The sequence below is a fragment of the Nycticebus coucang genome, chromosome 7 (genome assembly GCF_027406575.1).
Source record: "Nycticebus coucang isolate mNycCou1 chromosome 7, mNycCou1.pri, whole genome shotgun sequence".
NCBI classification, from domain to species: Eukaryota; Metazoa; Chordata; class Mammalia; order Primates; family Lorisidae; genus Nycticebus; species Nycticebus coucang.
In genome coordinates, this window is record NC_069786.1 from 105,199,334 (window position 1) to 105,225,969 (window position 26,636).

Below are 26,636 nucleotides of genomic sequence, written 5' to 3' on the forward strand. Positions count from 1 at the left end.
CTAATTTTTTTGTTCTCATGTATTTTTCCTCAAATATTTTGTTAACATCTATCTATTTATTTACATAGATATGAATGAGAAAGGTGGTTAACATAAAAACCAAATAGCAAATATAAACCTGCTAGGTAAGAGTATGATATTACCTCTTTCAGATGAAGGCTCTGGAAAAAAAATAATCCTAGCAGAAGCCATGGCATTGCCAAGCTTCAGTTTCCCCAAGAGTTTAAAAGTTCCTAGGGAAGTCACTGAGCAAGAATAAATTACGGGAAATAGAAGGCTCACCACAGTTAGGGTGTCTGGGCTTTTCAGCCCTTAAGAGTAAGACAAAGCTACATATACCTAATGTAGTCAGATGAGGCAGGCTACGGGAATGAAGGGAAGAGAGAAAAGACCTGATTGGTGCAGGGTCAGGGCAAGCAAGCAAGCACAGGTGAGAATCCAAGCTCGTCTAAGTACTGTGCCCTCTGGTAAAAAGAAGATACAATACCAGCAGTCATCTTGAAGGTGACTATCCTCTTGGGTCATACCATTTGGTCTGGTCTGGTTGTCCTCTCAGTCCACTACTGTGTAGTATCATTCTGGGAATTCTTTTCATCCTACTGCCTTTTTTCTTGTGGGATATGTTCTTGGTGTAGTTGAGCATGTTTTCCAGTAGTTTCTTGAGAAAGAACATTTGATTTGGTAAAGCTATTCTTGTGGAATTTTTAAAACTCAGTCCACAGTTAGCTTCTAGTGTTATTGAAAAGATTTCTTACTTTTATCTCTGGTATCTTATAAAACCTTCTCTTTGTTCATAGTACTTCAGAATTTCATTATCAGGGTCATTGGTTTGGATCCATTTTTCTCCACTCAGCTAAATATACATTGGGCTCCTTTTATAGTAGAAACTTAGGTCTTCAATTCTGGGCAATTTCTTTACATGATTTGGTTGGTGATTTTTTTTCCTTTATCATTTCTAATATCCCTTTAGAATCCTTGTGATCCAGATATTATACTTCCAAGACTGTTTCTTTAATTTTCTCATCTTTTCCTCCCATTTTACATCTTTTTTGCTCTGCTTTCTGGGAGATTTCTTTAGTACGTTCCAACCCATCTGTTGACTTTCTTATTTCTGTTATCCTATTTCTAAGAGTTATTTTTTCCCTCAGAATAGTTATTTTTTTCTTCCTGTATTTTAATAGCATCCTGTTTGTGTTTTATAAAGGCAATTATTTTCTCTTATCTCTGAGAATATTAATTAGGTTTTGTTTGTTTCATTTTATGTTTTCTTCTCCCCACGTGTCTATTCTAATGTTGCCTCCCACTACATTTGTTTTGTTTTCATTTTAGAGGCTTTACTTAAATGTTTGATAATTTGTAGTTGTGTGCTCAGGTTTAAAAGTATGGGACCAAAAGGCTATATTGGAAGCTCTTTGGAGGATGGGCCCTAATAGCTGTATGAACTATGAGCTTCCCGTAGGATTACCGTGGAGGTCCTAATGTCAATGTCTTTTAGGTCTTTTCCTCCGAGCATTGGTCAGGTTCCCCAGAGATGGCTTCACTAATACCCTGCTTATAGGGAAAAGGCCTGGGAGCCAACTAAGAGAAGAGGGCTGGGGTCTAATACCCACCTTTAGCAGTGCCTCTTGTTTGCAGTCAGGAAAACACCTGTCCAGAAATAAATCATCTTCATTTTTTATCAGGGTAGAGTAAGTTTTTCTTTCACAGTTTGGGGAGGGGATATAATTGCTTCTCAAAAAGCCTCCACTTTGCCAACTTTATTTTTAGTATCTCTCTTTTTATTCCACCTTCTAGGGTGCCATAGATCCTGAGCCTTTTGACGGTCTTGTGGTGAAAATCAGGCATTCCCTGGCTCTAAAACATGAGTTGGCTTTCTGAGGCCTTCTCGGTTCGTTACAATTCATCCATCTGCTTTCTAGCCTCCCAAACTCCATTACTATTATCTCTTTTCCCATTCTCCTATGCTTGTGTCTTTATGCCTGTGAAAACAAAATCAGTTTTGTGAAGTGTAATTGGGGATTCAGGAGAAGAAAAATTATATACACATGTTCAATTTATCATCTTTATCGGGCAGCCTTCTAGCACTGAAGACTTAAAAGTACAGTGACATGATCAGATGTGAGTTTTAGTATCTGTTCCCATTTGTAGGTTTTTAGTTCTTTTTATTCCCAGTTGTATAGAGTTTTTTTTTAACTTGCTCATCCAGGTTCTTTAACACACATACATCATACATTTTTGACATAATTTTGATTCTTATTACTTTGTAATGGTAGTCTTTAAATGCCAGAAAAATACAATAAAATTGTCAAACAAATCCAAGACGATTGTGATTTGGTCATTGTATAGAAGAAAACAAATTCAGCCTGAGTAGTATAGGAAGAAAGTCAATCTAAAACAATAATGAGGCCATGTGTGGTAGTTCACATCTTTAATCCTAGCACTTTGGCAGGTCAAGGTAAGAGGATTGCTTGAGACTTGACTAGCCTGAGCAACATAGGGCAACCTCATTCCTACAAAAAAATAAAAGAATTAGCCATGTGTGGTGGCATATGTCTGTAATCATAACTACTCAGGAGGCTGGGATATGAGGATCACTTGAGCCCATAAGTTTTGAGGTTGCAGTGAGCCATGAGAACACCACTGGCACTCTAACCCTGGTGATAGAATGAGATCTCGTCTGTCTAAAAAATGGGGGGTAGGGGTAAGCTTTATTTTACTGTGAGAATTTACAGAAATTTTTTTAAACTGAGAAAATAACCTGTTGGTTTGGCCATGATAGTGTAAATTTTTGGAGATTTTTAACAAATTATGTAATTTTCTGTTCAGCCATTAAAACCACTAAAAACAATCACTAATGGTATAGAAAGATATTTGTGATGGATTTGAAAGGTAGATTCCACAATAGTGTGTTATAAAAATTGAATGTAGGCATATGCCTTAAACACCTAGAAGATCTATAGCAGTGATTCTCAACCTTCCTAATGCTGCAGCCCTTTAATAAAGTTCCTGTGGGTCATGACCCACAGGTTGAGAACCACTTATCTATAGCATAAATATTAACACTTGTCAGCTCATGTTGATAAGAATATACAGGATTCTTATTTTTTGTGTATCTGTATTTTATAAATTCATAATTCAAGCAGTTGTTACATAGATTAATCAGGGTAGAAAGGGGGTGGTTATTCATTGAGTTAGCTTGGTATAATTACTCTAGAGAAGACTCGGGGAAGAGGATGTAATTGCTAGAAATAATAGAAAAACATTCATATGGAATTGAGATGAAGGTACTCTGAATAACCTTATGGTGGTGGTTCTCAAATTTCAGTGTAGTGGAAAATATCACTGGGCTCCTCTTAGATTTTGACTTAACAAAGAAAGCACCCTGTGTAATTATAATACATATAGTCTACGGACCACATTTTGAGAACCTGGTAAAACTAAGCAAGACTTATAGTGGCCAGAGAGAAGTAATTAAGAAGGAAGGACATCCTCCTACTGTCCAAAGGTACATGCTCATAGTTTTAAACTGTGTGCCAATGACTCTGTCCTCAGTAGGGGTCTTTTCCCCAAGCTTCACCATCAAATATTTAACTCCCTGCCAAATATCTCTGCAAATTCAGATGTCAGATCAGTTTTGTCACCCATCCTTATAACTCAGAAAGCTTATCCTCCTTGCATTCTCTGTTTCAGTTAATGACATATCTCTCAGTTCTTTCTCAAATATGAAGTCATCTGTGATTCTTTCTACCTGCTATTTTTGGCCTTCATTATCTCATACCTTAACCACTACTTTCTCCATTGGTATACCTACCACCAGTTTTTTTTCCACCTGAAAAATGTATCTTTCACAGTGCCACTAAAATAGTCTACTTAAAATGCAAATCTTACTGTGGTAGTCAGAAGTTTGAAAGTCCTTCAGAGGCTTCCTCAGTATCCTCAGGATAAAATGTAAGTCATGTAATGTGACATGAACAAGGTTTTTTATGACTGGCCCATTTAGCCCCTGCCTCTATTATTTTCTCTCTTGGTACTTCTACATCTACAGTAGCACATATAGGTGCTCTAGAGGTGCTGAACGGCAGTGTATCCCTCTTTGCTTTTGTCAGTGCAGCGCCTGCTGCCTGAAATTCTATGCCTCTCACCTGCAAGTAATAAGAATAAGTCTAATTTGCATTCTTTGTTTCAAATTCACTTTTCCCTGGTAGCCTTCCTTCCTGGTTAGATTGGGTAGGATAGCTTTTTTGGACATGTCCATTTTTGTCTAAACAAATTCATTACTCTATAGAATTGTATTTACTTGTTTCTCTTTTCCTCATTTCTTCATGCACACACCCCAAATGATTTCCTGAGGTCAAAGACCCATATCTTTCTCATTTTTATAGTTTCAGTTTTAATGTTGTTCCTATCACATGGCCCCCAAGAACTGTTTACTGAATGAGCAAATAAAATTTCTACTCCTGAGTGTGTTCAAGCATAAAAACAAAGAATCCCACCTGTTAGACATGTATGACTTAAGGACTCTTTACTTGGATACTGACTGATGAAAATTGCTTTACTTCTAGATCTAATAGGCCACTTCTGCTCATTTGATAATAATTATATTTTAGACAATGGCCATTTAATACATGATATTTTGATGACTTTTGTTTCTTTAGGGATACTGTATCTGTTGACCTTGAGTAAATTACTTAGTCTATTTTGAGCAGTTGTTATTTCTTTCAAATGGAGATACTCTTTTTTTACCCAGTCTTCAATTTTCTTCAAGAACAAAATGAGAAATTGGATATAAAAGCAGGTTGGAAAATGTAAAGCACCCTACAAATAAATGTTGACAAGAAGTCACATTTTAATATAACATTAAAATAGCTTTTCGTTTATTGTCGTTTGGGAAGAGCTAAAAATGGGGGCTATAGTTTTAGGCTTTTTTTGTAGGCTTTTTGTTTGTTTTTTAAGAATAAATTTTGGGGGGGTGGACATGATGGTGCATGCCTGTAGTCCCAGAAGTCTGAAGTCAAAGGATTGGTTGAGCCCAGAAGTTCAAGGCTGCAATAAGCTGTGGCCATGCCACTATACTTCAGCCTGGGTGACAAAGTAAGACCTTGCCTCTAAAATTTTATATACATACATAATTACTTTCATTCTTATCAGTGAAATTCTAGCAGAAAGGTCATTTTTTTACTGATAAAAAGATATTTCATATTGAACAAAAGTTTGCCTAATAAGGTATCTGTGATGGTAATTTTTTTTTATGTTTAACACCATAGGTATCTATGCCAGCAGCTCATGCAACATCATCTGCTCCCACCGTAACTTTAGTACAGCTGCCCAATGGGCAGACAGTTCAAGTCCATGGAGTTATTCAGGCGGCCCAGCCTTCAGTTATTCAGTCTCCACAAGTCCAGACAGTTCAGGTATGTGTATAAAAAGTGCATCTGCTTCTATAACTGTTGTTTATAGCCATATCTCTCTCCTTTCATTAGTTACAAAAATAAGGGCACATGTAGTTCAGAGTTGATTTTACTCCACAGTAAAGGAATATACTGCATCTATATAGCATAGGCCTTATGTATAGGAACATATAAACACAAGAACAGACAAAAAACCTGACTTCTTCAGGTACAAAAAAAAGAATTGGGGAAAGTATTTAAGTACATGTTATAAAGAGGAATTATTTGGGAGCGTGTGTAGAGCTGATACATTTCAGTTAAGGAAAACTGAGATACAAAAATAACTACAATTTTCTAAGCCTGCAATTGGAAAAATATAAACCCTAGATCAAAAATTAATGACCTTACTTGAGATACTGTTTGAACTCAGAAATCAACAAGCATTTGTAAAATCATTTAGAGTATATAACTTTGAAATAATAATATATTCAGAAGATTCATCTTAAGAGTCAGAGATTATACTATGCATGTTATCTTACTCTTTGAGGAGATTTTTCTTTTGATCCAAAAGGGAATAAAGGCACTGTAAATATTTAAAAATGACTACTCTGTTTAACTGTAGGGTACCAAGAGCAGTGTAGATCTTTGCAATTGAGCTTATTGAAAAAAATAAAAAATAAAAAGACTTGAACGTTCATTCAAGTAGGCCATAACCCCAGCCTCCCATTTCATATTTTTTTGCTTCACAGTCTTCCTGTAAGGACTTAAAAAGACTTTTCTCCGGAACACAGGTGAGTCCTAGGTCCTAGATTTGGAGAGATCTATTATTAGAAAGGAAGGTGAGAAATTATTCTTTTATGTCTTTGTCCTCCTATAAACATGGGATTTCAACTTAAATAATAAAAACTTCAGAAATCTTCTGGTCTAGACCAAACATGTTACCTATTTAGCCCTTAGTCCTTAGTCTGTTACTTATCTCCCCTGTGTAACATTTCTCCCCTTTTCTAAATGGTAGTAGAAAGTTATTTGAACACTTCCGGAGTTTCGTAAAGTAATCTATTTACAATTAGGGGTGATTGCAAAATACTCTTCCCCATGGTGAGCAAGAATATATCTTCCTATAACTTTTACCAGGTGATCCCAGTTCTGTTCTTGGAAACTAGGTTAGCGAGTCTAATTCCTTTTCTATTGGACTGCTTCCTCTTCCCTATCCCCACACCCTTCATATTTTTAAGAAAATTTCCAGACTAAACAAATTCTTATTTTTTCTTCAGCCATTTATTATATGATGTAACATTGATTCCTCTTCACAATCTTGGTGGCTTTCTTCTGGATGAGAGCTATTGCATTTTCCTTGAGTGTTGCAAACAGGACTGGTTGATATTTGTAGTGAGAGAACTGCTCTGTTTGTCCTGCAAGCATTCTGTTATTAATGTTAGCCATTTATACTGTTGAGTCATTGAGCTGAATTACTTACCTCTGCTTCAGTCTGTTAAGTGCTTTTTGGTTTGCTTAGACACTTATGTTGGGGGGAGAGATTTGTTTTTAAGTGAATTCATCAAGGTGTATGAATTTCCATAAGACACTGAGAATGGAATTCGTTAACAAGTAGGAGATAGAATTGTCTACATAAAGATCTAAGAATTTGATATGTGTAAGAAATCACAGTAAGTGAGTGTTGGTCTGTTGCCTCAGTTTTTATTCCATTGAATGCCGACTTACCATTCTCCATACTATACTATTACTAATTCCCTTCTTATAACCAGATTCCAGACTGGGTTTGGATGTTTATAAGGCAAATGACCTTGGGAACATCATCCTCATATAGTCATATAGAAGAAGGTCTTTCTATAAAGAACATAACAAAAATTATTAAAATTATAACCACAAAATACACTAAGACTAATTTTTCGTTATAATATGTGATATTTAACTGTTGATTATATTGTTAATTTTAATCTTTATTTGGAACAACATATTTGAACCTGGGAGGCCAGGTACAGTGGCTTCCACCTAGCACTTTGGAAACCAAAGCAGAAGGATCATTTCAGGCCAAAAGTTCAAAACCTGCCTGGATGTATAGTGAGAATCTATCGCTACAAAAAATAAAAAAAAATATTTAATTGTCCCAGCTGCTTAGGAGACTGAGGCAGGAGGGTCACTTGAGCCCAGGAATTTGAGGTTACAATGAGCTGTGATCACTGCTGCATTTCAGCCTGGGTGACAGAGGGAGACCCTGTCTCTAAAAAAATAAATGGGAAGTATATGGCCATTAACTTTTTAGAAATATGTATTTGTCAAAAAAAAAAAAAAAAGATATGTATTTGTTTTTTGAAGAACACATTTTTTCATTAAGGCGAGCTATTCATATAATTTTAAATGTATGTATTTGCAAAAGAAAAGTTGAATTTTCTGAATCCTGGATTCTATAATAGAGATACAAATAGACTATTTTTGTTTTCCTTTAAAGGGTCTAAACCATGGAAAAATCTATTAAACTTTATCAGTCATTTCAGCTGGTTAACAGTTACTAGTATTAATGACTAGGAAGTAGTTTATATCAAGAGAGGTGATTAAACAAGGAGGTTCTTCATACTTCCAGATGGGAGAATGTTAGTAGTCCAGAGCAAAATTTCCAAAATATACAAGATGCATTTCTCTTTATGTGAGAATAAGATATTAAGACTTCTGTTTGTATAGTTTAATCTGTGTAATTACTGTAGAAACTAATCTGCAGTAATGTTTTAAATACGGCTTGGTTTTAGTGTCCTAACTTTCATATCTGTATGTATATACATAAACCACCCCTTAGTAGATTATGTGAAAATCTTTGCAAACATAATGGGAGTTGTACTGTGTATAGGGGTTGACAGTGACATCCTCACTTCTTACTCATTAATTTTGGCTTCATTTCAGTATAGTACAGTTTAAATGTGCCAGTGAGAGGATATATAGATTATGTTACTCTAAATTATGTATTATATCCATTCCTTTGACAAGTGTTCATTGATCCCTTGCTATGTGCCAGTCACTGTTCTAGATGGTATGAAAGAGAATCAAAGTATAAAAAAATAAAGTATGTCAGGTGAGAATAAGTGCTAGAGAGAGAAATAAAACAGGGGAAAGGGACAGAGGATGCTGTGGAGGAAAGGGTGTTCTAGTTATGTAACATGCTTAGAGAACACAGTGAGCAAAGACCAGAAGGCAGTGAGAGAGCCATGCTAGTATCTATAAAAGGAAGCCCAAAGGTTTAAAGTGAATATATGCTTCAGATAACAAGGAGTAGCAGAAAGATGTTGCTGGAATGGAGTAAGCAAGGATGAGAGGTTGGACATAGATTCGCATTGTAAACTTGTCTCCTTTAACTCGTATCTATACACTTTAAAAACCCTACAAATGGAATGTTCTAAACTGCTCGGACGTCTGTTCCAAAGTTTCAGGAGGTGTTGAACTTACTTACTTAAAAAAATATGATATAGTTAGCCCTCTTACGAGTGTGTGATAAACTTAGAGCCAGGGAGATGAAAATATACTAGGTAAATCTTATTAAAAACTTGTATATAGATAAAAGTGAAAAATGATTATTTAGTAAGCACAGCTTAAAATGCATTTAGTTTTATCTACATATTATGAATTTTCTTCTCCAACTCTAGCTTGTATTAAATCACATTTCAAAAAACCCAAGCTTAGAATCAGATTTCTGAATTACTGTTAGAAATTATTGATTTTTTTAATGAAGTGTATTAAATCACATTCTCAACATAGTGAAAAATTAAATGATTTACCTTTAATGTTGAAATTAGTTTTATATATATATATATACTTAATCCTATCTCTTTAAGAACTCTGGTTTTTGTTTGTTTTAAGACAGAGTCTCACTATGTCACCCTAGAGTGCAGTGGCGTCACAGCTCACAGCAACTTCAAACTCTTGGGCTTAAGTGATTTTCTTGCCTCAGCCTCCCAAGTAGCTGGGACTACAGGCACCCACCACAACACCTGGCTTTTTTTTGTTGCAGTTGTCATCATTGTTTAGCTGGCCCGGGCTGGGTTCAAACCCGCAGCCTCAGTGTATGTGGCTGGTGCTGTAACCACTGTGCTACAGGGGCCTAGCCAGAACTCTGGCTTTAAAATATAAATAGTTCACTTTAAAAATTTGTAAGTAAGATACAGATATTTATGCAAAATTCTCTTTTTTTCTTTTTACTCCCTGTCCCATTGGATCCAGGTATAAAATGTTCTTATTTACAAGGGAGATCTTGTAAATAACTTACAACTCTTCAGATTACAAGTTTGAAGATGACTGCTCTAGATCAGTGTTTTTCAACCTTTTTTATCTCCTGGCACACTCGAACCTATAGTTAAACTTGCGAGGCATACTTATATTGATCCAAAAAAAGGGTAAAAAAAAGAATATACTTACTGTGCTTTGAACGTCTTTCAAAAACAATTTAATTAATCTTTAAAATTTATTTATTTTTTTTTTTTTAATTTTTTTAAAAGTAAATTTATTTCAGGTTACTGTGAAGGCACAATAATCTTTAAAATTTTTCACAGCAGGCTTGGCGCCTATAGCTCAAGCGGCCAGGACGCCAGCCACACCAGAGCTGGCAGGTTCGAATCCAGCCCAGGCCCACCAAACAATGATGACAGCTACAACCAAAAAAAAGAAAAAAAAAATTTTTTTTTCACAGCACACTGGTTGAAAATCATCAGTCTAAGCTACTTGACCATTGAGTAAAAACCTGTTATCTAAATCATAAGTATCAGCTCTACCCAAGGAAAGTATTTACATTTACAGGAAACAATGTATATTTTAGAAAACATCTAATATTACTATTGCTTTGACTTTGGCTATAATCACTAGAGCCAAAGTCAAAGCAATCGTAATAATTTATTTTCAAATAATTAAACTAATTTATTTTCAAGTAATTAAAACTAGAAGTTCTTCCCTCATGTGAAAAGATGGTATGGGTTTTAAACCAAAGTTCTGAAATACACATCTAAAAACTACATCTACAAGTGGTAATTTGGCTTTTTGAAAATTTCTTGTCTTACCAGTGGCCAAAATTAAGGAACTTAGGAAGAGGTTAATAAGAGAAATACACACATAGGGAAGTAAAACTCAAAGGAAATTAAGCAGGTAGGAGGAGGGGAAAGGAGAGGGGTAAACTTTTAGTCAATCTATGCAAAGCAAATTATCAAAACACGTGTACCCCTAATAATCTGTAAATAAAAAAATAACATAAATAAGGTAAGTGAAAGTAGATGAAGATCAGAGGAAGAGTTTCTATTATCTGAATGTCATAGTAATCTGTGATACTTAAAACTGAGATACAGGGTGGTGCCTGTGGCTCAGTGAGTAGGGCATCGACCCCATATGCTGAGGGCGGTGGGTTCAAACCCAGCCCTGGCCAAACTGTAACAAAAAATAGCCAGGCATTGTGGCGGGCGCCTGTAGTCCCAGCTACTGGGGAGGCTGAGGCAAGATAATCACCTAATCCCAGGAGCTGGAGGTTGCTGTGAGCTTTGATGCCACGACACTCTACCAAGGGCAATAAAGTGAGACTCTGTCTCTACTACAAAAAAATAAATAAAACTGAGATACAATTTTTATAGGGCTATTTTTAATAATCTATTAAATATATATTGAACTATAATAAATAATTTATAAAATGGATTTTTCATGTGGTTTTTATTAGTCTCAGAAATGTGGCTTTTTTTTTAGAGAAGTTTTAGATGCACAGCAAAATGGAGAGGAAGGTTCAAAGTCTTCCCGTTTGCCTCCTGCATGAATGGCCTCCTCCATTCTTAACATCCCCCACCAGATTGGTACATTAGTGATATAATGGACAACCCTACATTGACACATCATGAACACCCGAAGTCTGTAGTTTACATTTCATTGTAGGTGTTGGTATAGTGTTTGGCAGGTTTTTTTTGTTTTGTTTTGTTGGGGATTTTTGGATTTTTGTTAGAGAGTCCATAGAAATTGGTTCATAGTTCTTACTTGTGTCTGGATAGAATTACCCAAGAGGAAATGTTATATTCACAATGTGGTATTGAATAGTTCTGAATTGCCTTTACATTTAAAAAGTGGTAATCACTAAATAATGATAAGTTAATTTCTTCTGTCTGAATTGACAAAATCTTTTAGATCAAAGAAAGGCAGCCTTTTAATCTATGAAAGATCACAGATTAAAAGATAACATTAATTTATTTCACAACTATCCTGTGGGTAATTTAGAGCCAGGGAGATGAAAATACACTAGGTAAATACACTAGATAGCATATTTTAATGTTGTTGTCCTAATGAGTTTCACGTTGGAGAAGAATATTACTGAATTGCTATATATCCTTATGAGCAGGATAGCACTTTTAAAGTGTCAAACAGAGGGCAGAGAGAGAAAGAACCACAGAGAAACTAAGCAGATTCTGAGTGGAGGATTAATGGAGGTAAACAATGATTGTCATTGTATTGTCCACTTTGAGTTCAGTGGACTCAAACTTGTTGCTTTTCCTTGAATTTCTGACACTTTGCTAAGGCCTTTTCATAGTTCCTAATCTTCTCTATCGCTACAAAAATTCTGTGCAGAAACTGTTGCATAGCTAGTTACAGCAGATACTGACAAATGAGGAATTTTTCTACATACTCCTTTGGCAATAACTATATAGCATTATTACTCTTCTGAGAATCAGATTAAATTCATCCTTGCCTGTCTTTTTATTTGTAATTTCTGGATTCCTTAAATGTTGCACATAGATTTTTAGGTCTTTCATAGTATACTACTTACACTATACAGTATTTGGATGAGGCACTCTCATTAATATTACTTATATTTGCAGAACTTTACTAGATTCATCTGATTTCATTTTTAAGTGAACATGCATATCACAAAGCCCTGTTGAAATGAGTGTTCACTGTCCAGAACCTTCACACTCAGACCACATGCACAATACCCTTGGAATTTCTCAAGTAATTTTGAATGTGTTTTTTTCTTACTGCCTTTGCCATATGTTTTGGGAGAGTTTTCCAACATAGACCCTTTTATCTTCATTATAAATATAATTCTCTGTCTGACAGCGTCATGTGCACCTCGTTCAGGAAAAAGTATAAGGCTACTGCTGATTAGACTAGAGAAATTTGGCAGTGTAAATTTAACAGATAAGCATATTTAGGTAAGTGAACTTTGAGTCTAGAAATGGTCTAAAAATACCATCAGTTGCTGCTTCTGACAAAATTGGTTTTTGAGACTGGAACCACCAGGAGTTTGATGTTAGTAAGGATATCTAAAATGGAGATGCTAAGTTTTGACAGTGACTTCACTACTTTTTCCTAGCAATGGGACTTGGGTGAGTTACTTAACCTCTTAGTGCCTGAATTCTTCCATCTATAGAATAGATATAATAGTAAATTACCCCTCTGGCACCAATTTTATTATGAGTATCAAATAATGTAATATATCTAAGTACATAATACCTGGCACATAGTAAATTATCAGTAAATTCTAGTTTCTATTATTATCCCATATAAAATCTTTGTTCACTTATCCCATTACTTTTCAGTCTAGGGACACTTACCAGAAAAGTATTGTTCTTTCCTTGCTTTGAATTTTTGCTTAAAAATAGTTATAGATCACCTTTGAAGCATATCTATATCCAGAAGTGGACTTTTTCTTAAATTGTTAGAAACAGCTGTCTGGGATGTAGTGAGGGATTGCTGATGTTATTTGTACAATTGTAAATATGTTCAAAAGTGTTGACCCAATAGTTAAATATTTGTGTAGTCACTTTCTAGACTTTTGACTAAATAATCTAGTCATTCGTTCTATAGCACATATCAGGAGCCTTGTTTTATGATAATTGATGATTTTGGTCCAGTAAATAAATGTAAGAAAAATTGATAAGTAATACTGATGCAGAATCGGTATCATGAAGTCCTGAAAGTAATTAAGCTGCAGATGTTTCAGGTTCTCTAACTTCATCTTAAATAGTCTATTGGGTAAGTAAAGGGAAAGGAAGAGTGATAATAGCATGGTTATCTCCCATAAAAACTGACTTTTTTTTTAACCTACTGAGGCATATATAAAGCTTATACATTTCTTTTTGGGTTTGGCTTTTTCTTAAGATTTATAAAATTTTTATGGAAATTAAATTTGATTATCAAGATAAAGTTCTTCTTTATTTTCAGATTTCAACTATTGCAGAAAGTGAAGATTCACAGGAGTCAGTGGATAGTGTAACTGATTCCCAGAAACGAAGGGAAATTCTTTCAAGGAGGCCTTCCTACAGGTATGAAATTTAATAGTTAGAATTTAGAATCAAAGATGTGCAGGAAGCCTTAGGTGGTTGCAGGTAGAAATGTCAGAAAATCAGTTAGCTCCTCAAATCAAACCTACTTTATAGATTAGTTCCTTTCATCTTTAGTTATTTCTCTCAAATAAGTTGAAGCTTATCATACAGAATGAGAACACTTCTTACTCTGAACAGTCCTGGGTAAATACTGATATTTTTTCTGTTTGTTTTTGTAGGCTATGCTGGCTGCTGCCTTTCTGTTAAAAATTTGGAATACATTTGATAAGGTTACAGAATTTTCTAGTTATATGTCAATTCTGAAGCTGTCATTTATCTACTTAGGAACACATTTGCAAACCATTTTATATGCCATGGTACTTAGCAGATAACTAATAGCTGTCTCAGGGTTCTGCTTTGCTAACATCCCCTACTTCTAGGGGCACCTTACAATAGTTTGTGTTCAGCTATAGGTACTGCCTTGACTCCATACTGGACCAACACAATTTTTTATATGTACAGATCAGTTCCATATTAAATATTTCTAGGAAGGGCAATTCCACAAATCTTGAGCAGCTTATTTCAGAGTTTAATAAACTGCAGGTTCATAATTATCTTCCTTGTTAGTCTAAATTATTTCTATTTATATTCCTATTTTTCAAAGGGGTGGTCAATTTCTTTCTCCCCCTCACGTGTCTATTAAATTAGCCTTTTCTATATCCTCACAATTAGATGAAGGATTCCAAATGAATGTCATTAAATTGATTTTGAGGTCTTAAGAAATTGTATGTTACCAAATATGTTATATGCATTTATACTCATAATTTCTTTTGTTTTGAATGTAGCTAGTTAGGCCAGGCTCAGTGGCTCACACCTGTAATCCTAACACCCTAGGAGGCCGAGGTGGGTGGATTCCTTGAGATCAGGAGTTCAAGATCAGCCTGAGCAAGAGTAAGACCTCATCTGTACTAAAAAATAGAAAAACTAGCCAGGTGTTGTGATATGTACCTATAGGCCCAGCTATTCTGGAGGCTGAGGCAGGAGGATCACTTTAGCCCAAGAGTTGGAGATTGCTATGAGCTGTGATACCTCAGCACTCTACCAAGGGCAACAGGGTGAGACTCTGTCTCAAATAAATAAATATAGCTAGTGTTAAATTTTAACTTTGAAGTATGTCTTATGTTAATATATATTATCACATTTGTTCCTGAACCAAATAAGTTAGTATACGACACATTTTAATACCAAGAAATAAGTCAACGTGGCTTCTTTTTGCATAAATTCTAGGGAATCTTAACTGTATACTTTAGAAATATAAGCTTTATATTGGAAAAGAATCATTTTATTTGCTTTAATTGGTGTGTAGCCTAAGTCTTAGCAGAGGACATTTAAATAATAACACCTTAATAATGAAATGAAAGATGGCATGTGACCATACATATGTAGAGAAAGGACTACTGTCATGAAAGATAATAGTACCTTCCCTTACCATCAGACTTCCACACTGGGGTACTTTTATTTTAAATGTATGAATTCTTAAAACCTAGCTGTGTGTCTTGATTTATAGCAAGTTATTTAATAAAAGTTTTCTGATAATGCTAGAGAAATGGGGCATAAGTGATAATTGAAAATACTAAATGAGTTTTTATTGGAACAACCCACCTTAGTAGTGATTAATTTATATCCAGAAGTAGTTCTTAATGGCTCTCACTTGGTCTCATTTGGCTTGGTATTTTTACCAACAGCTTATCTGAAAAACATAGAAGCCATGGTTATCAAATTTGTAAATGACAGACCAGAACCTTAAAAATACCCTGATGGATGGAAAAATAAGTATTGTAAAAGATCACAGTAGCCAAGGGAAGTAGACCGAAATAAATAAGATGAAATGGTTAACAGTAACTGTAAAGTTTCTGAAGTTGAGTATAAAATAAAACAAAACCAGTTATTCAGTATAGGATTTCAGATCAAAATTCATTTGTAAAAGATAATTAAGTTCTTTAATTATCATTAATGTGATATCATTGCCCAAGGGGGGGGGAAGCAAATTTGTTGTAAAATTACACTAGTAAAAACTTAGGGAACACATCTAGAATACACTTTAAAAGAAAATGAACTGTATCCAGGAAGGATGACCACAATGGTCTGCAATAATGTAAGAAACTGGAAAGAGAAGACAAAGAATAATCACTTCATATGTTTGCACTGTCATGCAAAAGAGATTTATTTACAAGTCTAGTACCTTTTAAACTTTCTGGCCACAATCACGGTAAGAAATATTTCTTTAAATTACAGTTTTCTGTATAATACATATACGTATGCACATGTAAATTATATGTACAGTAGACTCTCCATAGTTGAGTGTCTCTCTGCATTGACCACCTTCTTAATTTGACCTGATTCTCATAGACCAGACATGCACCACATATATGTATCAGTACAGTAGGCTTAGTTCCTTATGTTGACCACCTCTATTGACCAGTTTGTTAGTCTCTTGAGTAGTCAGTTTACAGAGGTTCTACCATATATTTACGTATGTGTAATGTATATACATACATACATAAACATTTGAAATAGAAGTTACACAAAGCAGCACTTAACCTTTTTCATGTGTGATGTTCAGCTATATTTTCAGAGGTAAAATATACATACAAAAGGTACCGGGTTTACTGTTTTTAAGTGTATAGTTCATTGGTAATAAATATATTTACATTTCTTTTTCTTCCCCCTGCTTTTCTCACCCTCTGGTTCAGCTAGTTCTTATTTGGTGTCTTATGTTGTTCACAGTGCACTTAATTGCTTTCATGGCCCACATGTAGGTTATGACTTTAATTTGGAAAACAATTGCTCTGGAGTCCAATACTACTCAAAATACGTTCTACAGACTACACTGGTAAAGCAGCATCTGATTAGACATGCAAATTATTGGGTTCCAACCCCATGCCTAATGAGTTAGATTCTCTAGGATAAGGACCCAGGAAATCTGTTTTAATATACTTCTTTTGCATGCTAAGTTTGAGAAGTTCTGTTCTAGAGCATTGTTGCCTGGTGTGTGATCTGCTGACCAGCTGCCAGTCTGTTAAGTGTTTTAAAATAGTTATCTTTTTCATTTGCAAAGAGATAAATGAGAGAAAAGCATCCTTACAATAAGAATGGGAGTTTACTGCACAAAGAGCCACAGAAAAGAACTAGTAAATCTTGGAAATGAGAAGTACATTTATGGGAAATTTAAAAATAAACAGTAAATTAGGGTTAACTAGATAAAAGTAGCTGATGAGAAAAATAGTAAACTGGAAGAGAACTGAGAAAATAACTGAGACTAGAGAACAGAAACAAGTAGACTGTGAAAGAGAGGTGAAGAGTCATGGAGAACAGAACAAGTGCTCTAAGAGAAGCATTTATAGCATTTCCAGAGGAGGAAATTGGAGAAAGGAAGGATTTAAAGAGAGATAATTGCAGAATATTTTCTATATTATTAGGCATAAAAACAATAACTATAAATCTTGTTAGTGAGCAGTGTATGAAGATGCCATTTTTTTTTTTTTTTTTTTATTGTTGGGGATTCATTGAGGGTACAATAAGCCAGGTTACACTGATTGCAATTGTTAGGTAAAGTCCCTCTTGCAATCATGTCTTGCCCCCATAAAGTGTGACACACACCAAGGCCCCACCCACCTCCCTCCTTCCCTCTTTCTGTTTCCCCCCCCATAACCATAATTGTCATTAATTGTCCTCATATCAAAATTGAGTACATAGGATTCATGCTTCTCCATTCTTGTAATGCTTTACTAAGAATAACGTCTTCCACGTCCATCCAGGTTAATACGAAGGATGTAAAGTCTCCATTTTTTTTAATGGCTGAATAGTATTCCATGGTATACATATACCACAGCTTGTTAATCCATTCCTGGGTTGGTGGGCATTTAGGCTATTTCCACATTTTGGCGATTGTAAATTGAGCTGCAATAAACAGTCTAGTACAAGTGTCCTTATGATAAAAGTATTTTTTTCCTTCTGGGTAGATGCCCAGTAATGGGATTGCAGGATCAAATGGGAGGTCTAGCTTGAGTGCTTTGAGGTTTCTCCATACTTCCTTCCAGAAAGGTTGTACTAGTTTGCAGTCCCACCAGCAGTGTAAAAGTGTTCCCTTCTCTCCACGTCCACGCCAGCAGAAGATGCCATTTTTTAAGCTATAACATAAAGGGATAGTTTGGATAGACTGTTGAAGCTGAATATTGTTACAAATTTAAAATGACAAAAATTACTTGGGTTAGGGTTGTCCCCCTTCTCACTGCGATTATGTTATTCATTTGAAATATGATAAGATTTGTTTGTTTTTTGTGTTCCATTTTAGAATTTTTTTCCTCCATCCATGTTGACTTTAATTTTTTGAGTATATGAAACATTAACACTGTTCCAAATACCAGGATTTTTTTTTTTTTGCAGTTTTTGGCCACGGCCAGGTTTGAACCTGCCACCTCTGTTATATGGGTCTGGCATCCTACTCCTTGAGCCATAGGCGCCACCCATATACCAGAATTGTTCAAAAAAGTATACTCAATAGTACACTCACCACCCATTTGTTCTATCTTTTTCACTTCTTTCCCACCAACCTGCAATAGCTAACTGAACTCATTCAGGTCTGGGTTATCCAATCTGATTTTTTTTTTTTTTTTCCACTAGATAGTAGATACATCTATGTTTTCTTCATATTTTCTTTGTTACATGAAAAATGTCATGCTATACCCATTATTTGGATATACCATAGTTTATTCAACCTTTCTCCTCTGTGTGAGTATATAGATTATTTCCAGTATTTTGCAGTTACAAACAGTGCCACTGTGAATAACCTTAGGTGAGTGACCTTCCCCATACCATTGGGGAAGTAGGAAGACTTCCTGGGAGTGGGACTGATGTATAAATGTTGTTTTCTTAAATGTCACCAACTTCCTTCTATTAGGGTTGTGCTGATTTTATTCCCAGGAATAGTGTCTGTTTTCTCACAGCGTTGCTAATAGTTATGCTTTTTAATTTTTACCAATCTGATAATTAGAAGTCAGGTTTTTGGTCTTTTTTGGCCCTTAATTGTTTTCTTTCGCTTGATACTGGGTCTTGCTCTCTTGCTGGGGCAGCAGTGCAATGAATGGCATTATCATACCTCACTGTAACCTCTAACTCCTGGTTCAAGCAATTTACCTGCCTCAACCCCCCAAGTAGCTGAGACTATAGTCTTGTGCTACTCACTCTCAGCTAATTTTTTCTGTTGTAAAGAGGGGATCTTGCTCATGCAAGTCTTGGACTCCAAACCTCAAGCCATCTTCTAGGTTGGGCTCCCAAAGTGCTAAGATTACAGATGTGAGCCACATACCTGATCCAGCCTTTAATTTTTAAGAATTCTTTCATAAAATGGGGATATTGGCCCTTGATCTCTGATATATGTAAACATTTTCTCCTAGTTTGTCCATTATTGATTTTTTTTTTAACTTTACTTTTGGTTTTCTTTGCTATGTAAATGAATTTTTTTATGTAGTCAGTTTTATTTATCTCTAATTGTATATGGATTTTAGGAAATAGTTAGCTTTTACCTATATTCAGGTAAAAAATTTATCTTTTGTTTTGTTTTGTTTTGAAATGGTATCACTTTGTTGCTTACGCTGGAATACAGTGGTACAATCATAACTCATGGAAACCTCAAACTCCTTGACTCAAGTAGTCCTCCTGCCTTAACTTTCTCCATAGCTAGGATTATGTGCACATGCTGCCACACCTAGCTAATTCTTCTATTTTTTTTGTAGAGATAGGGTCTCTCTGTGTTGCCTAGGGTAGTCTTAGACTCTTGGCCTCAACCCATCCTCCTGCCTCAGCCTCCCAGCATGCTGGGATTAGAGACCTGGACTATGCTCCACCAGTCTTTGATGTTTTCAGTACTTGTTTGGGATCATTTGACATACGGATTGATCTCTGATCCATTGGGAGTTTATTCTTTTAATTCATGTATTTTAAACTTGTAAGCATTAGGCAGCTTTGTGTTAGTTTTTTGATCTTGAACTATTACTTGTATTTAACCAGTAAATTTTACTTGTCATTTTTAATTAACACAATTATCTGTTTTTCTAGGAAAATTTTGAATGACTTATCTTCTGATGCACCAGGAGTGCCAAGGATTGAAGAAGAGAAGTCTGAAGAGGAGACTTCAGCACCTGCCATCACCACTGTAACGGTGCCAACTCCAATTTACCAAACTAGCAGTGGACAGTATAGTGAGTAGTAGACAATTTCTGTTTTGAAAAGCAAGAAGAAAAACTAATGATTGCATTTCTGTAAAGGAGTCATATAAGTGCCAAGTCTTTTCTCAGCTTTGCTGCCAATATTATATTTCCTTTACTCTTTAATATGCAAAGGTCTGTAATAAAGTTTTTTTTCTTCAGAGTTTGATTTAGGATTAATCAAGTATGTAAGCCCTTTAGATGTCCCTTTCTTTTGTGCAGATGCATGAAGAGTCTAAAATATTTGAACCATTAATTGGCCCTCTAGATTTTAGTCTTCATATATGGTAAGAGAGAACGTAAATTTTTTACGATAAGGAAAACAATTATTCTTTGAATATATTTAATGCCAAAAATGGTCTTATTCATTTTAATAATTTGTCTTCCTTTCTAAAAGTAGCATTTAAAAAGCTTTGTATTTTATAATGTTTCAAGTGGGGGAAGGACTGACTTGGTTGTAGTCCACCAGCATATTCAACCATTATTCCTTTTCATTATTCCTTTCCTGAATTCAGGACTGCTGAAATTAAGACACTTGGCATTTTGGTTCACAGAAAACAAAGTTACAAAATTATTAAAGTTTTTATTTCTCTGATGTCCCTGACGCTTAGGCCTATCTTATAACTTTTGCCTCTTTCTATCATAAAATAGAATTCTGCTTTTATTTGATCAAAGGAATTTGTGTGAAGGTACCTTTTTTCCTTCTTTTTTTCTCTATATCATTGCCTCTCTCAGTGTCTCATGCGTTCATTGATTTATTCATTAAATTCAGTGCTGCCCATTATATTGTTTTCTTCCCTTTCTCTTAATTACACATTGAACGTACACACTGAAATGCCTTTGTTGTATTAGTTTTCTAATGCCCTGAAGTGATCTGTAGCTGAGATCTGTGTGAAAGTATGACCTCCCCTTCCCTGCCCCTGAGACACTGATTTTTTAGTTACAGCTCAGCCTTGGTTTGCACAACTTATTTTGCATTCCCGCTCTTATTAAAAACAGATTTTCCAGTGGAAAGCAACAGGGGATGGTGGGGGTGGGGGTACTATGAACACTATGAGTGCCACAAGCACACTTATAACCAGGACTCAAGCACTGCAGAAACAATCCATGTAAATAAAAGATTTGTACTCCCTTAATATTTTGAAATAAATGTTTAAAAATCAACAGGTTTCAAGTAGCAAACTCTTTAGCTCTCCCAAAGCTGAAACTCGTGATAGTAAGTACAAAGAAGGCATTTTTTACTAAAATGCTAAATGTGTTATTCACTAAACATCTAAATGTCTTACTCACCATTTAAGTTCAATGAGCTCCATCATCTTGTTTCTTAAGTTCTTCCTTTGTTGGCAGACATAAAGAGGTATATAACTATACCTGTGTGTGTATTTTTAGTTTAAGTGTGTATCCTGATTATTATTCAAGATGTTCTACAACACTGAAACATAATTTTTATTTTTTCCCTACTTCAGCATACCTGAGGTCTATAGCATTCTCCTGTTAGGAACAGAGGTGCACTATTACAAAGATTCTCACTCAAACTAGAAATCATGCTCTTTAGAAAAGAGGCTTATCACAATCTAAAAAAGAGAATTGAAGTTTAGAGAAGTACCACCATCCCCCATGTGTTTAATTTGGTACACCCCTCTCCTCCACTACTGAAAACTGCTGGTTTTAAGAGATTAATACATAGGGATTTTTAAAACTTTATTCATTATCTTTATCCCTTATCCTCTCTGTATATGCACTTATGTTCTTGATGATGATTTAACATTATGTTCTTGATTTTTCATTAAGAAGCAATATAATGAATACTCACATATATAGCAATACATACTTCTTAACTTGTAAAATGAATATACGATTGTCAAAATTCAGATGCTAGAGGGTTACGGTATTAATGAAAAGTAAAATATTTGTCATCCCTCAATAGTAAGAGTGGTATGTATCATTCCTCCATTCTTTCTCTTTCTCTTTACATATACACGTTACTCTGTTTTTTAAACAAATGAAACCTATGTTACTTATATACCATAGACATTTAAATATGTTTCTTAAAAATTTCTACTTTTTTATACATAAACACCCTTAAATATGTAGTAGTGTTTCAGTGGGATAGCATACTAAGAATGGAATTGTTGAATTAATGCATATCCTTCCACAATTGCCCCTTCCAGTTGGACACATCAATTTATATTCCTTCCATAAATTGGTTATGATTTTTCATACATGCTGTTAGTAGATTTATTCATTCCTTGGTTCACTGTCTGTGATACTGAAGTTTTGTTAGAGATTCTACTTGTAGGTAGAGAAACATTTTATCTTGTCATTTTGGATTTGAATTTTTTATTTTACTAAGTAAAACTATGACTCATAATGTTTTTCTTCTTTATTCTGGATACTTAGAATCTTACCTAAGTTTATGGTTAGTTGTATACTTTCCTTGGTCTAGATTTTCTGGTAGAATTGTTATAGGCAGGCTAGCCAAAAAGTATCCAGCCATATGCTATGAAAAGTAGTATTAACAATGGCTGGATACTTTCCAGACAGCCCTTGTATATACCTAAAGGTACATCAGTGTCTTCTATAATTTTATTCTTGTTTTAATGAGTTGTGTTTTATTAAAAACTATCTCAAATAATGAAGTATATAAATATTAAAAAGAAAAACCCATGTTCAAAAGGGTCAGATTTCAGTTTTCAAAGTATGTTCATATGGGGCGGTGCCTGTGGCTCAGAAGAGTAGGGTGCTGGCCCCATATATTGGAGGTGGCAGGTTCAAACCTGGCCCTGGCCAAAAACTGCAAAGTATTTTCATATGTATGACCTCATTTAATATTTACAACAATTGTACTTAGTGGCTAAAACCACATGCATTTACTTTTACAGATGAGACTGAAGAATCAAGTAACAGAATAAGTTTAGTGAGAATTGGACTAGAACTCAGGTCTTCTTTATGGTTTACTACTTCCTTGCTCCTACACCTTGAGTTCATTCCTATGCCAAAAAGTGAGGGTGTTATATGTGGTAGAATTTGCTTATTAACTGTATGGGAAAATTTGAAGTTTAATACTGTTAACTTTCTGATTTTTTTAAGTAATCACACAGAATTAATCTTACAATGGTTGTTACATATTCCATATTTTTCCTCTCGGTTAAGATAAGTAAAACTCTGGGATTAGCTAAAGTAGATAGATGATGATGCTAATGTTTTAATTTCCACAAGCATTATTTTGCTAAACTAACGACATCATAGCCATTAATTCCTTTTCTACAAAGTGGAACCTCTTCATAATCAAACAGCATCAAAGGGATTTAACATTTTCTAACTTACCTGTTTTAAAATTATTAGTTGGCATAAGTATTACAAATTATAATGTGGTTCATAGAGTGCATTTCTATTGTAGAAGTTGGATGTGGGTTTCCTGGGCAGCAGGTCACTTAAATATATAGGATTCTCCTTGGTGATGTTATTTGCTATAATTTCTTTAAGATGACGTCCTACAAATTTTTCTACATTGGATTTAGTGTGTTTTAAATGTCTTATATGGTATTAATTAAACTTGTAACAATAAAATCCATTGGGTTTTAGTTGCCATTACCCAGGGAGGAGCAATACAACTGGCTAACAATGGTACCGATGGGGTACAGGGCCTGCAAACTTTAACCATGACCAATGCAGCCGCCACTCAGCCGGGTACTACTATTCTACAGTATGCACAGACCACTGATGGACAACAGATCTTAGTGCCCAGCAACCAAGTTGTTGTTCAAGGTAAGGGAATTCAGAATTCACAAGTGTGGTAAATTCCTTGAAATATGAAAAATTTATAAACTCAGAAAAAGTAAGTATCACACTGCAAAGCACTGTTAAAATGTAGTTAGTTTTTCTTTAATATAGAAAATATTTTCCATAAACGCTTCCATTATTCCAGTTGGACCAAAATGTCATGGCATAAAAACAACTTTATTTACAGTTTTTAAAACAGAACATCTGTCTTCAACACCTTTAGTATTTGGGATAAGAGAAGTAGGGTAGTTTAGAAGGAAAGACAAGGAAATCAGAAATTGGGAAAAATAGATTCAAGATCCAACTCTGGTTAGATCTGTCGTGTCACCTTGAGCAAGATCCAAGGCCCTCTCTGGGCCTCCTTTTTGTTCCATGTGTCAAGTGAGAGATATGCTGCATCACTGATGAATCTTCAAAGAGTAGAAATTTGGGTCCTCTATTCTAAAACCATCAATTTTTATCTTGAATGAAAACATTATATTCCAAAAGATACTATGCCAGTATGCACATCTGCTGGTCTTTTAGAGAAAAGGTAGTAGTTAAATCCTTAGTGAATCATAGAATTTGCTTTTTTTTTTTAATTTTAGCAATCTTTATGAATAGAAATTGACCAATTTTCTCTGAATTCATTTAACTATTTCAAGAATATAAATTGCACCAGATTAGAAATTTGCAGATTGAAGAAATAAATTTGTTAAAAATTTTCATAAATAATGCATTGTACCTATGTTAGCTAATGACATTTATATCCCTTTACTGTGGATAATATGTAGTAACTTTTGAATGATCCTAAAATACCAACTGGGGAGAGTCATAACTTTCATTTTTCTTCCTAAAAAGCCAAAGTTGTTTCTAGTGTCATAACTACTTAAAGAGCCCTAATACTTATGGAATATATTCTGTTACTAAACAGATACTTGAAAAAGATAATATTTTCCATATTGATGGGAGTAAAACACCTTTTCACTTTACATACAGGTACTCAAATATTGTAAAGCAGGATGTCAGTGAATTTGAATTCTGAACGTCATTTTGAAGATGGTAACACATTTAGTATATAAATTTTTCCACTCACACTACACATATTTTAATTAATATTAACAATTAATATGAATGATTTTATATACCTTCAAATTCTCTTAAGTAATGGTAGGTTCCTTGTTTTAAGCTGTTTTTAGAAGCAGTTTGAAAAATAGTGATGATGTTTGTTTTCACAAATGGTGGATCAGTTAGGAAAAGAAAAGTTCAGTTTATTTAGCCATTATAATTTACATTAAACCTATGTTTACAGATTATATAATTGGCATCAAGTGGTACACTTTTTCATACTTTCAGTGTTGTTTCAATTAGAAATCTACAATAGTTGACCATAATGCTTTATTTTCTCTTCCATTTTGCTATTTTATGAAAAATCATGGTCGTTTTTATGTCGTGGCAAGAGTCTACTTGAAATTTTTTAATATGAATTTACCAATATCAAAGGAAGACATTGAGGACTATACTCTATCTAGGAAGATCATCCAAGCTGTGCCCTACTTACCTTTTAGACTTAAGGTTGGTAAGCATGTTAACAACAGAATAGAACTGCATTCCAATGAAAAATAATTATAAGACTGAGGTTAAAACTTTTCACCCAAGTGTCTCTGCTAATAAATACTATAAATTGGGAATTATTTCTTAGTAATGACCCAAAGAATGCTTATTTTTTCAGTGTTAGCCAGAATCATGTGTTTCTTTTTGCTTCCCTTTTAATCCAAAATGTTTGCTTAGATAGATGATTGACTCATAGTTGAATCAAGTTTCAGTGTTCCTATCTTATATACCATGTTTACTATTCGTTTCAGCTGCCTCTGGAGATGTACAAACATACCAGATTCGCACAGCACCCACTAGCACTATTGCCCCTGGAGTTGTTATGGCATCCTCCCCAGCACTTCCCCCACAGCCTGCAGAAGAAGCAGCTCGAAAGAGAGAGGTTCGTCTGATGAAGAACAGGTACATAAATTGCATTTACTTAGATTGTTGTGGGTTAGGTATGTTCTCAACTTCTGGCAGATACCTTTACATGTACTGATAATAGAATCTTTGTATTGGGTTGTTTTGTTTTGTTTTTTTTCCTGGAATTGATCCATCTTGGTAAAATTTCTTCATTAGTAAGCTGTCTGACTAATGAGATCATATGTCAATTTTTGACCGTAGAATAGTTTTCTTTCATGCAGTTTCCCCCGGGAGATTAATGTTCATCTTTTCTGTTTGCACTTTGCTCCAAACAACTATCCTAGTTATTTTAAAAATGTTTCTTTTCATGAGTAGTAGTATTCAAAAAAATCAAGAGTTTTGTATATGTATATTAACATTAAATGTCTTACTGATACTAAATTTACCTAATATAAAGTATATGTATGATGGCCAGTCTGTGTTGTAATGAATGTTATCTTTACTCAAATGATAATAATTTAATATCTAAGGAGTCTTCAAAAATACATTATTTCTAGGAATACCAGGTTACTGACAAAAATACTAAAATATAGTTTTCAACAATGAAAATACTACAAATCAAAATTTATGAAATATGAATAAAGCAGTTCTCAGAAAATAAGTTCATTGCTGTAAGAAGGTTTTGCCATTAGAAAACAATACAAAAGTAAGTTTAGTAACTTTAAATTTAACTTTAAAAAAGTATAAAAGTATATATATTTATATAAAGTATAAATTTATAAATTTATAAAGTATATAAATTTAACTTTAAAAAGGTATAAAAGTAAGTTTATACTTACTTTTAAATTTAAATATTTAACTTAGAATTTTAATATGGAATGATGGTGAAAATATCCTGCCATTCACCCAGCTACTTTAAACACTATGATATAAAGTAAAAGAAACAGAAATTGAATGTGGAAGATCTGACT

At 34.4% G+C, this 26,636-nt stretch overlaps 1 protein-coding gene across 5 annotated transcripts in view; it reads left to right on the forward strand.

Annotated features, from left to right (window-relative positions):
- CREB1 (cAMP responsive element binding protein 1) overlaps nt 1–26,636 on the forward strand; it is an 80,970-nt gene that overhangs the window by 19,248 nt on the left and 35,086 nt on the right. For 4 of the 5 annotated variants that reach the window (XR_008381147.1, XR_008381146.1, XM_053596692.1 and 1 more), the window contains exons 3-8: nt 5,265–5,411; nt 6,137–6,178; nt 13,578–13,678; nt 19,796–19,938; nt 23,530–23,712; nt 25,572–25,722. Coding sequence is in view for 3 of the 5 variants with exons in the window: in XM_053596692.1 (XP_053452667.1) it covers nt 5,265–5,411; nt 6,137–6,178; nt 13,578–13,678; nt 19,796–19,938; nt 23,530–23,712; nt 25,572–25,722 (767 nt within the window). In the remaining 2 variants the exon portion in view is untranslated. The remainder of the gene's footprint in view (nt 1–5,264; nt 5,412–6,136; nt 6,179–13,577; nt 13,679–19,795; nt 19,939–23,529; nt 23,713–25,571; nt 25,723–26,636) is intronic. The other variant, XM_053596693.1, reaches the window with a different exon arrangement.